The sequence below is a fragment of the Nicotiana tomentosiformis genome, chromosome 7 (genome assembly GCF_000390325.3).
Source record: "Nicotiana tomentosiformis chromosome 7, ASM39032v3, whole genome shotgun sequence".
Taxonomy (NCBI): domain Eukaryota; kingdom Viridiplantae; phylum Streptophyta; class Magnoliopsida; order Solanales; family Solanaceae; genus Nicotiana; species Nicotiana tomentosiformis.
Window position 1 is genome coordinate 111,785,297 of NC_090818.1, and position 13,040 is coordinate 111,798,336.

The window sequence follows — 13,040 nt, forward strand, 5'->3', positions numbered from 1 at the left end:
GTCTCAACCCACCTTTATATTTCTACGGCACCTCGTGCCCATGTTTCTATCACAACTGCACGGACTACTTACGTGCCAATAATATCAATGTATATAAGATCCACATGATCAATTTATTCCCAATAAGGTAAGTTTAAAATATTTAAATCAAGTAGGAAATCAACAAAATAATGAGTTTATTTTAGAAATTATTTGGGTGGAGAAAATAATATTTCAATAAAAATGAAACACCTGATAGTTGCTGATTTGGATGTGAAACTTATAAGAATTAAAGCATCTAACAATTTCTTTTATTCAAAACAACTTAACCTTAAAAATTAGTAAAAGCTGAAAACACAAATCCTCAGAGTCTCGTACAAGGGCCAAAGCCAATATATTACAACAAGGAATACCAACACACAATAAGATCAAATAATACATTGCGGAAGAACACAAGGATTTACATATCACGGAAAAACAAAATAACCAAAGGCAAGTGCAATCATAGAAAATATCAACAAAAAGAGTACTCCCGAGATACCGCCTCGTAGTCCCAAATATAAATATGCAACATCAACAATGCCCCCAGGCCATCACAAATCAATCTTCGACATAGCCTACCTTGTCTCGCCACTTGTGCAATAGTAAAGTGAATGCCCGCCTTGTCTCGCCACATGTGCACAATAATATTCCCACCTTGTCTCGTCACATGCGCAACCCCCCTCCCCCCCACATATATATATATATATATATATATATATATATATATATCCCGCCTTGTCATGCCGTATGTGCAAATATCAATAGTAACAATAGCACGACAGAAACCTCGTGCAAACACCCGAACATAACTCTCACAATATAATGTACCAATATCACATCTCATAAACTGCACTTCAAGTGCTCAAATAATACAACACAACATAGATTGCACATCAAATGCTCAAATATTACAATTATCATAGATTGCACATCAAGTGCTCAAATATCACAACTTGCCACAAAAATCAACCATACCTTATTTTCGACAATAAGAAGCCCATGGCTCGACCATAATATGCACAAAAATCTTAACAAAATATCCGAAAATTAACAACTCAACAAAATAATATTTCACATAAAATCAAGGTGGAAATTACACCAAATCATCATGTAAAAACAATTTCAACAAACACGGATCTAGGCATGACAAATAGAGAATTTAATAGGTGCCAATAATTTCCCATTTAATACATAAGGGCGTCTAAAGATTTTTAACCAATATAATTTGCACATATAACCCAAGTACGTACTCGTCACCTCGCGTACATGATTTTCAATTACACAAATTGCATATAAGACTCAATACCTAAGGGGTAATACCCCCACTCGAGGTTAGGCAAGATACTTACCTTTTTTTTTTTTGAAGTTATGCCGATATTCCAAAATCGCCTTCTTGCTTGAATTGACCTCCGGACCGCTCAAATCTATCCAAATTAATTGTATAACTTCGTTAAAACTCATCGAAAACAATTCTTGATAATAATACGTCGACTAAAAAAATTTATTCTAAAAAGTCAACAAAAGTCAACGCGGGACCCACTTCTCGGAACCCGAGATAATTTTTATGAAATCCGAAAGCCTATTTCGATACGAGTTGACCCACACCAATTTTATCGAATTCCAATAACAACTCGACCTCCAAATCTTAAATTTTTGTTTTTGGAAGATTTTGTAAAAATCTTGATTTCTTCTTTTTAAATCCGAATTAAACGACGAATATAATCATAGATTCATGAAATATAATTACTTTAGGATATAGAACACTTACCCAAGTCAAAGTCGTGAAGAACTTCTCCAAAATCGCCCAGAAACCGAGCTCCAAAATCTCAAATCAAAAATGGTGAAATGACCATTTTTGGTCCTAAATGTTCTGCCCAGATTCCGTTTCTACGGACTAATTTCTCGCTTTTGCGATGCCCACTGACCACTGACCTCTGGGATAATTTTTGCACCTGCGATCACTGCCCAGGCCTGCTCCTTCCGCATCTGCGATCTCAACCTCGCATCTGCGATTGCGCATCTGCGCTCCATTTCATCGCAGATGCGATGACACTAGTGGCAGATTTCCAATAGTTCCTTCAAGTCCAAATTTTGGTCCGTTTAACCATCCGAAACTCGCCCGAGGCCCCCTGGACCTCAACTAATTATACCAATATGTCCCAAAATATAATACGAACTTAGTCGAGGCTTCAAACCACATCAAATAATGCCGAAATCTTCCAACTTCTATATTTTGCACCGAAACATATCAAATCAATCCGGAATGACTTCAAATTTTGCACACAAGTCATAAATGATGTTATGGAGCTATTCCCATCTCCGAAATCGAAATCCAACCTCGTTATCCAAAAATTCACCCTTCGGTAGGATTTTTCCAAAAATCTTTTATTTTTCAACTTTCGCCAAAATGCGTCGAATTGTCCTACGGACTTCCAAATCCAAATCCGGACATACGCCGAAGTACGAAATCGCCATACGAAGCTATTGACATCATCAAAATTTTATTTCAATGTTGTTTGCTCAAAAGTCAACTTCTGGTCAACTCTTTCCATTTAAGTTTCCAAATGATAATTATTTTTTCTTTAAATTAAATTTCGAATCTTCCGAAAATCAAACTCGACCACACACGTAGGTCACAATACATATTGTAAAGTTTCTCGAGACTTTAAGTCACTGAACGGGGCGTAATTTCTCAAAATGATAAGTCGGGTCGTTACACGAACCTAGGCAGAAGACTTAAGGATCGAAACTTGGTCATTTTTCCATTTTCGTTTTGGATTTTGAAGCTCAGTATTTGGGCGATTTTGAGGAGTTCTTCACGACTTTGACTTGGCTAAGTGTTCTATATCCAAAAGTGATTATATTTCATGATTCTATGGTTATATTCATCAATTATTAGTGAATCAATTGGAAGAAAATGAGAGCTTTTTGGAAAAATCTTTCAAAAACTAAAATGAAGATTTGGAGATCGATTCGTTATCATAATTTGATAAAATTGGTATGGTTGAACTCATATCGGAAGGGGTATTTAGATTTTGTGAATTTTTGTTGGGTTCCAAAATGCGGACCCCGGGTTGAATTTTTAAAGTAAAACTCAAAGTCGACGTTTATTATCCGGAATTATTTTTGATAACTTTTAATGATATTATATAATTAATTTGGCTAGATTTAAGCCGTCCGGAGGTCATTTCACGCGAGAAGGCTATTTTGAAATATCAGCCTAACTACGTTAAGGTAAGTCTCATGTCTAACTTTGTGAAGGGAAAACTATCCCCTAGGTGATGTAATTGTTATATGCTATTAGTTGTGGGTGCTACGTACGCACGAGGTGACGAGAGTCTATACGTAGCTAAAGCATGTTTATGTCTGGGTAGACTTAGGACTTTACCATATAATATTTGGAATATTTGAATTCATTCTACTGGCTTAATTAATTAAAATTATAATTGAACTTAATTTAGAAATATATACATATATATTAGGCCGAGCCTTATTACCTTGAATTGTTGGCAAGTTATTTGAGAAACGGTAAAGGTTATACTCACCTTGTGTATCGTAAGCTCGTGTCTCGTAATTCGATAATTCTTTTCCTTTCTTGTGGAGCAGTCCGAACGCCTCGGCAAGATTATGTACCATACTCTCATGGGAGCGGGCCGTTCGCCTCGGCAGTATAATAGATGCATCTATGGTTCATGCCGTTCAACCCTCGGTAGTGTACATGTTATGATGGGATCGGGCCGATCGCCTCAGCATTATCATATTCTTTCTGAGATCTGGCTGTACGACCTCGGCATAATCGTGCGTATCGCTAACAGTTAGAATGTTCACGAGATTATCCTTCCACTGATGCCCGACACTTTATATGGTATTTCCTTATCCGTTTGATATTGGTACTTGATATTTCTGAGTTGTTAAGATAGAATACGAGATTGAGAGATTGATACAGTTAAAAGAAATTTTGAAAGATTGTGTTAGTTACAGATTTACCTCACTACTACTGTTGTTCTTTTTATTTGTTTATGATTTATCGTATTAATTTATTGGACTATTAGTAAGTGTCGATGTCAACCCCTCATCACTACTTCTTCAGGGTTAGGCTAGATACTTATTGGGTACGCGTTGATTTACGTACTCATGCTGCACTTCTGCACTAAATGTGCTGGATCTAACAGGTTCATTTGGTGATCATCCTGGCGCGTAGGCGCAGCTGTTGAGGAGACTTTATGTGAGCTGCATTGCAGGCTACGCATCGCAGTGCACAGAGTCCCCATCGTACTATTCACCTTGTCCTGTCTTATTTACATTTTAGACATATGTTTTATTATTATTGTACTCCTTAATAAATGCTCATGCACTTGTGACACCGGATTTTGGGATATACTAGTTGATGCTTACGGTTCTGTATATTATTATCGCCTTTCATTTTCTTTTATAAACTACTAATTTTGTATGTTCTCCATAGATTTAAAAGTGTAAATTTTCTTCCTTATTACAGGTGGTTGATATCCATGAAGGAGAAGGAGCTAGTGGTCCGGCATAATTTCCGTCAAGGGAACGAAGTAGCTCACCTGCTGGCAAAGGAAGCAACCAAGTAGGCCACCCTAAATAAGTTCAACTTTTTTGTTATCTCTCCACCCTTTGTTTTAACCCAGGATGTTGGCGGACAAGGATAGAGTTTCTTGTATTAAAACGGTGTTAGAAAGCACTTGTAGAAGTCTAGCTAAACTATATAATCTGAATGCCTTGAGAGTATTTCAGCTATGTGTAATGATCCTATGGATCCTTTGAACGATGTTTCGTAGTTTTTAAATAAAATGTCCAAATTCTCAACAACAAAAAAAAGACTATTTATATAAATAGTATCACTTTTATATATGCTTACCGATCGAAATATCCAAATAGTTAAGAAAATTTTTAAACCCCAAAAAAGTAAAATTTCCCATATCTTCATTGCCTATTGATTGTTTTTTCCCTTCCCCTTTAATGAATTGGAATTTCACACCTTCTATTTATAATTACCCAAAATGTAGTTTTGTTGAATTCGTTTTGTTCTGTTATTATTTCTTAGGAAAGTAATTCATCAAGAGTCACATATTTCAACTCAAGATATTCATCCGGATAAAACAAAAATTAAAAATTAATAGTAAAAGTATTAAGGCCTCATTTGTTTTTATTAAGACTAATTAAGAAGTCTGAATCTGAATACATATCTGAATATTAATATGTACATTAAGATTAAAACGTGTAAATCTCAATACACATCTAAATATTAAAATGTTGTATTAAAATCTGAATACTAAATAATTAAGTCTGCTTATTTACTCTACATGTGAATGTACAAAACTTATCTTTATCTTGAAATTAAAAAGTATAAATTCAAATCAAATAGTACCAATTAATCTAATACGATATTAATAAAAAAAAAATTAAAATTTTTATGATAGTTAATGATGGTGATGTCTAATAGTAGTGATTGTGGGTGCCACCTGGGTAGTAGTTGGTGATGGTATTGATTGATTATGGTGATTGTGAGCAGTGTTTTAAAAGGCATGGGCGTAAGGCGGGGCGTTTTATATATGTCTCAGCGGGGCGTAAGCCCCATAGGTATTTAATTTTTAATATTTTATAAAATAATATAATGACAGTTAATATTTATAAACAGGTAAAATTACATAAAAATTAAAAAAAACTATATATATGTGTGCTCCATCCCCACAAAAAACTAATCAAACAATCTATTATACGTTACTTACAAGCACAAGTAATTTGAATCTAAAAGGATAAAGTTTTCTATATGGAGGAACAAAAAGGATGATTAACCTGTAATTTGAACTTTGGATTTGCTGCTATGAAGAAAAATGCAGTTCTCTTTGTATTTGTTAAAAAAATTAAATATTCGTTGCTTTTGGGAGATATTAGCAGACTAGCGGACAAGATAAAAAATTAAAAAAATCATGAATTAGAGCTTAAATCAATAAAAAAGGTCTTTACTTTTAAATTTAATACTTTTGAGTTACTTTTTAGACCTTTTGAGTAATTACCAAACTGACTTTTGAGAATTTGGGTATTATATGAAAGACTAATTCAACAAATTTTGTTTTAATTTGAAAAAGTCTCTAGGGCTTACTCCTTACTAAAAAAATGCGCCCTGAACGCACGGGTGTACGCCCCGATCGCCCGGGCGTACGCCCCAAATTGCGGGGCGTATGTCTCTTGAGACTTTCGCCCCACACCATCGTCCCGGGGTGTTTTTAGTACGCCTCATCCCGGGGCTCGCCCCAAAAACGCCTTTTAAAACAGAGATTGTGAGTAGTAGATGGTGGATGACTATAGTAGTTAAATTGGTGAAAAACTAAAATTGAGTAACTTTTCGGTTATAAAATAAAGTAGAGTGACTTTCCTAACCAATTTTTATTAGTTCAGTAAACTTTCGAGAAATCAACTCCATCATCTTGATGCACCAAGTCACATCACATTAACAGTAAGATTGGAAAGTCATTCATTAAGCGTAGTTGATGTCAGGCTATAATTTTATATTTTTTGCATTACATACTTTATATTTTGATATTTTAATGCTAAATTATAATATATTTGTGCTTAATTAAGTTTATTTTATATGTAGATACTTTGGAGATAAAATTGGGAGCAAAATAGAGATTTTATGTGTATTTTATACATTACAAGAATATATTCATGATTATTTTTAATTATTAACTACTAAAAAATCAGGTTTTAGCGACGGACAAATTTTGTAGCTAAACAGAAATATCCGTCGCTAATCTTATTTAGCAACGGATTAGCAACAAATTATCAAGAAATTCTGTTAGCTACGAGCGTTTTAGTGACAGATTAGCGACGATATTCGTAGCTAATTCCAGTTTTTTTAAGTGAATATAGAATGATTAAAGGTTGACATTACAAAAGATGACAAAAGAAACAAATGCAAAGAATTGAAAAGTTAAGGAAAAGAATGAGAAACGAAGCAGAAGTTAGGAAGCAATTAACAGGAACGCCCAAGCAGACGGGAACGTTTCTGGTTTTAGCGCCAGGGCCAGCGCGACGCGCTGGCCTGGACCTAGTTGCAGAATGTTTTTTATTTTGTCCGAGACAAGGTTATTTCGGTCTTACACAGCATCAATTTGTATAAAAGTGATTCTAAACCTATTTTGGAGGGGAGGATGTTTTTGAGAGGAAAATACAAGCACAGAGCCGCCGTGGAGACCGGAATTCATCAAATTACATCTTTCTTCCGCCAAACTTAGTAATTTTAATATTTATTTGTATGATTTGTTGTTTGGCTACCATGTCTATATGGAGCTAAACTTCACGTTCTAGGGTTGTGGTTCTTTCATGACTATTGTTATTCGAATATTGATATTAATTTCTTAGTTTATTGTATTAGTTTTTTTATTCAATCCTGCACTTAATTATTTGATTGCTTGATCACCAATTGAATACTATCTACGAATCTAGAATTGAACTCGAAAGTGGGAATTCTAGATTGCATATAGGATTGAGTAGAGCAAGTTCTTAACCCTGGGCATCGGGGAACGGATTCAGGGTTATGATAGACATATACCTAATTGCCTTGCTCGGTTGATGTACATGAATTATAAATGCGTTCTTGTTAATTCTAACTCCATAGACATATATGCATTAGGTTAGCTTGAATAGGCAAGAAAGAACTCGATAGATTCTTATGAGCAATATTAACCATGTTAACCAATAAACTAGATAAATTAGTTAGTCAATTCAATTGAAAAATACAATAAAAATGTTAGATAGCTCATAACCCTAGATCGTTTTTATCACATTGATAACATAAGAAACTGCTCTTCCTTTGTTCAGAGTTCATTATTTATTTATTTTTATTTTAATTCGATTAAAGTCACATAATTCTAGGTTTAATTCTTGTTTAGATGATTAGGATAGTCTAATTTAGTTAACAGTTAATCACATGTACTCGTGGGTTCGGCATATAATTTTTAGTCATTTTATTACTTGGCGACCGCGTATACTTGCGAGTGTGGTTGGTCGCAACACTAGTGATTTTGCCTCACTTCGTAACAATTCGATTAAAATGCGGCACTCAAATTAGTATTTTGCTATTCCTGACTCCTGAGGCTTACCAATGATGAGTACGTACCTAAAGAAGGATTAATTCCATGCATGTCAAGTTGGTATTGGGGAACAAAGTTTGATGCTTGTTTTAATGCATAAGAACAAAAGACGATGACCCTGAAATATGCGCCATTTTATTACTTCTATATCAGAAATGGGAATGAGATGCCTTTCTTATCTTGTTAGAATCCTCTAGTCTATTACTCCATATAATATACATTAATCCTCTAGTCGTGATATGCCCAAAACTCTATAAATATAGCTCAGCAAAGATTACATTCTCACCAAGCAAAAACTCTAAACTTCACATCTTTAGGAGTAGCATCAATATTCAAGATGGTTCTCCAAACTCAACTTGGGTTGAACAAGCACCAACCCTACGCTCACGAGCAAAACTGTTATTCCGACAGCAGCCATGGCGGCTCTATGCAAATGACAAGGCCTTCGGGCTATTCCACCATGCCATATGGTCAGTCCACTCACAATCACATGATGATGGGTCATGGTGGCCAACACCATGGCGGACAATATGGCGGTCATGGCCATGGCCATGGCCATGGCGGGCATTATGATAGTCAGGGGCCGCATATGCCCCATGACTCCACCAACTTTTCAAGCAACACCAGTATGGTCCATAATGATGGTGGCTATGGTAGTGGAATGCAACAATCTGCCCATATGTACTCAGCCACGGGCATGGGGTCGCCGAATTATAATGGTCATGGTTACGGTGGGGGCAGCCACCCTAGTCAGTACAGCCAGAGCCAGAAGTTCAACTGGGCTCTTAAGGATTTGGAGGAATAAATTTACGATAAATTTGATGCTATCATGTATGTGTGTGTTTTGGTAGTGGCTTTGGCTATTTATATAGCGCAAAAAACTACTACCTAAATAAGTAATGTACTATACAATCTGCTGCTTTGCTTGATTATCATTACTAAAATGATGAATAATTATAAGTATGTTTATAACTGAAATGATTTGTGTGATTTTACTTAAAAGAATCGACATTCCATTGGTATTTCATGGTTTTTATATAGCTCTAATTCATTGAAGAAATTAAAATTTGTCGTACAACTCCCTCTAGTCTTAAACTTTGTCATCTTCTTGAAATTAGAACCAAATTTTCTGAGATTGGACTACGGAGAGCACGCTTCCGTTATGGTCACTGATAACAGTGATGGTAATATATAGTGCTTATTGATAATTATTGTGGTAATAGTAGTTGGTGGTGATGGTTGTGAATAATGGCTAGTGGTAGTGACAACTGACATTCGTGCTTGGCAGCGGTGATAGTTGTAGCTGAGGATGATGGTAATAGATGGTGGGTAGTGGGTGGTGGTAATCTATAACGGTAGATGACGATGATAGCAGTGGTGATGGTGGTTAGTGGTGAAAGTGTCGGAGTAATAGTAAAATGTCATTTTTACATAAATTCTTGAATGTATAACATCTTAATGATATTAAGACTATGTTATAGATCTTAATTATTAAGATCTATTCGGACCCACTAAGAGACTGTAAATTAAAAAATCAAACAGACTTAATGGTTAAGATCTAAATGATCAAGATTAAGATCTAAAAATCAAACGCACTTAATGATTGATATCTGAATGATTAAGATTCAGACCTCCATTAAATGTAAGCAAATGAGAAAGATGAGATGCATCATTAAGCCGATATTTACAAGACTATAACAACAACTCCGGTTTAACTCTAAGCAATTTAGGATCGTCTATATGAATCATCACGGAACTTGTCATTCTATTTAAGATCATCTCAAAAGCATCTTGTAGAAATAAGCTAGCTTAAATTCCTTTTTCTTCCCCGAGAGAAATTAATATCTTTAAAAACATAAATTTGTCCATTTCAATATATCTATATCTATATCTATATCTATTGTGATTTGGCTTGTCCATCGGCGAAGATTCGACGAATTTGTATTGAATAAAGTAAGGGTATAATAGTCTTTGTATGATAAAGTTATTAGGAAGTGAGTTAAGTTGTTAATGGTTGTTAGAAGAGTTAGTAATGTTAGGATTAGTAGTTAGTTAGAGTGCTAAAGAGAGGGTTAAAACATTGATATATAAGTAAGCATTTACATTGTAAAAAAAGATACTTTTTTGGAATAATAAAATACTCTACACTAATTCTCTCTCTCTCTCTCTCTCTCTCTCTCTCTCTCTCTCTCTCTCTCTCGTCTAATGCATCTTTTTCTTCTTCTTCTTCTTCTTCTTCTTCTTCTTCTTCTTCTTCTTCATTTCTGTATTTCTTCTTCTTCTTTCTATCTTTCTTGATACTCTGCTTAATCTCATCATAATTGTGTGAATAATTACATGGTATCAGAGCATACACGATACAGAATCATAGCTCACATAACGATCCGAAAATTCATTCAAAAATTTTCTTTGATTTTTCTAGTATTTGGTTCCAATCTGTCTAAATCTTAAGTAAAGCAAGGAAAAATGGCAGTAAATGGTGAAACAGTGGTTCAAACTCCAGAAAATCAGTTTCCCACTGAGTATGCAACCCAATCTGCTGGAAATCAAGTGAATCAAGTCAATGGGATTAATTATAATCATTCTCTATTCTTGTCTCCTGTGATGTGAGTGGGATTCAGATCATCTCTTTTCAATTAACTGGAATTGAGAATTACTCAATTTGGTTTAGATCTATGAGAGTTACATTGCTAGGAAGGAACAAGCTGGGTATGGTAGATGGCACATGCAAGAAGGAAAGATTCCCAGAAATGATGTGGAATCATTGGGAAAGAGTAAACACAATTGTTCTTTCTTGAATTGTGAATTCAGTCGCAAAAGGACTTCTTGGAGGAATCATGTATGCATTTAGTGTACAAGTTGTCTCGGAAGAACTTGCTGAAAGATTCAACAAAGTGGATGGCTCAAGAACCTTTAATCTACACAAGGAAATTACTACACTGTCTCAAGGCACAACTTCAGTATCTGTGTACTTCTCAAAATCGAAAGATCTATGGGAAGAGTTTGAATCTTTAGTGCCAACACCTGGCTGTGATTGCCCAAAATCAAGAGAATTTGTAGCCTATCTACAGAAATTAAAGCTATTTCAATTTTTAATGGGGCTAAACGACTCATATTCACAAGCTAGAAGTCAAATTCTGATGAGAAGTCCTACTCCTACTGTTAATCAGGCATATGCCTTAATTGTGAGTGATAAAGGGCAGAAATCTATGGCTGCTACAACAGGAATTATAGGTGCCAATCCTACAGTTCAAATGGGAAGCTTTGAAGCTGCAATGTATTCTAAGACTGGAGGAACTCAGAATCATAATAAGAGGTTTAGAAGGAATTTAAATCTCTACTGTGAATTCTGCAAGATGAAGGGGCATAACAAAGAAAACTGCTATAAAATAGTTGGCTATCCAACAGACTTCAAAAACAAAAGAAGGGGAAATGTAAACTCAAATACAAATGCAGCTTATAATGCCAATGTCCTAACAAAAAGAAGCAATTCTGGGCACAAGTCAGTTGATCAAGAATATCAACAAAGATCTACATTCAACTATGAAAAAAATACAAATGTGAATGATCAAATTACCGGAGTTGGTTCAAACAACTTAAGCAATAACAGCCCTATGAGTCAGCTGGCAAACTATGCACTCACCAAAAATCAGTATGAAAAAATTCTTCAACTATTGAATAAAACCACAGTACCTAATAACACTGCATCATCTGAAACTACAATAGGTATGGATACAACTTTACTTTTTTCTGATTGTATTAAACAATGGATTATAGATACAAGTGCCACAAACCACATGGTTTCAGACATAAGTCTGCTAAAGAAAGATATTATTACTGAAACAGGAAATTCAAAGAAAATTCTGTTATGTAATGGGGATATTACAGTAGTTACACATACAGGATCCAACTCAATTTTAGAAGATAATATAATAACAAATGTATTTTATGTTCCACAATTTAAATATAATCTTCTATCAGTCTCTAAACTAACTAAAGAATTGCAGTGCTCAGCTACATTCTTTCCTGATTTCTGTGAAAATGTATTTTATGTTCCACAATTTAAATATAATCTTCTATCAGTCTCTAAACTAACTAAAGAATTGCAGTGCTCAGCTACATTCTTTCCTGATTTCTGTGTGTTTCAGGAACTCTTCACTGGGAAGGAGAAGGAGAATGGTAAAGAAGATGGTGGACTTTATCATCTATACACTGATTCAAGAGAAAAAAAGAAATTGGAGGCATTAACTAATGAGACAATTGAAGCTGGAAACATAGATGTAGTGTTGTGGCATAAAAGATTTGGGCATGTATCTACACAAGTATTAAAAAGACTGATTCAAGTAGATTTAGAAACGCATCAAGAATAGAATAAACAAGTGCACAATTTGTCCATGTGCTAAATAAACTAGGCTGCCATTTCCTACAAGTAGTATTCAAAGTAAGAGTTGTTTTGATCTAATACATGTAGACTTGTGGGGACCATATAAAATACCTACTTGGGATGAAAATAGATATTTTCTCACTATTGTATATGACTATTCAAGAATGACATGGATATTTTTACTAAAACAAAAATCTGATGTATGTGTATCAATTCAGAACTTCTTTAAATTGTCACGATCCAAAATCCCACCACAAGCGTCGTGAAGGCACCTAGTCTCTAAGACTAGGTAAGCCGATTTCAATTACATTTTGAAGCCATTTTTTTAATTGAATAAGTAACTAAAACTAACAGCGGAATAAATATGAATATACAACCTCCCAAGACTGGTAGTACTGAATCATGAACTCTAACTAAATACATGAAATGATCACGAGGATCGAATATACAATACTGTTTGATTACAAATTAACAGTACAATGAAATGAAAAGACTCCAAGGGATTGTGACGACCA

The 13,040-nt window shown here is 34.8% G+C and overlaps 2 protein-coding genes across 2 annotated transcripts; both read left to right on the forward strand.

Moving 5' to 3' along the window:
• Positions 1 to 8,385: 8,385 nt before the first annotated feature.
• Positions 8,386 to 9,119, forward strand: LOC104099516 (uncharacterized). The gene has a single exon (XM_009606527.4). The coding sequence runs from the start codon at positions 8,479 to 8,481 to the stop codon at positions 8,944 to 8,946; it is 468 nt and encodes a 155-aa protein (XP_009604822.1). The 5' UTR covers positions 8,386 to 8,478; the 3' UTR covers positions 8,947 to 9,119.
• A 1,226-nt stretch (positions 9,120 to 10,345) lies between these two features.
• Positions 10,346 to 12,681, forward strand: LOC117277549 (uncharacterized). The gene is made up of 2 exons (XM_033656948.2): positions 10,346 to 11,867; positions 12,290 to 12,681. The coding sequence occupies exons 1-2, from the start codon at positions 10,979 to 10,981 to the stop codon at positions 12,322 to 12,324; spliced, it is 924 nt and encodes a 307-aa protein (XP_033512839.1). The 5' UTR covers positions 10,346 to 10,978; the 3' UTR covers positions 12,325 to 12,681.
• The last annotated feature ends 359 nt before the right edge of the window (positions 12,682 to 13,040 follow it).

Coding starts and splice junctions, on each gene's coding strand:
- LOC117277549 (XM_033656948.2), top strand. CDS start 10,979: ATGTATGCATTTAGTGTACAAGTTGTCTCGGAAGAACTTGCTGAAAGA. Junction 11,868..12,289: donor ATCATCTGAAACTACAATAG/GTATGGATACAA, acceptor TGTGTGTTTCAG/GAACTCTTCACTGGGAAGGA.
- LOC104099516 (XM_009606527.4), top strand. CDS start 8,479: ATGGTTCTCCAAACTCAACTTGGGTTGAACAAGCACCAACCCTACGCT.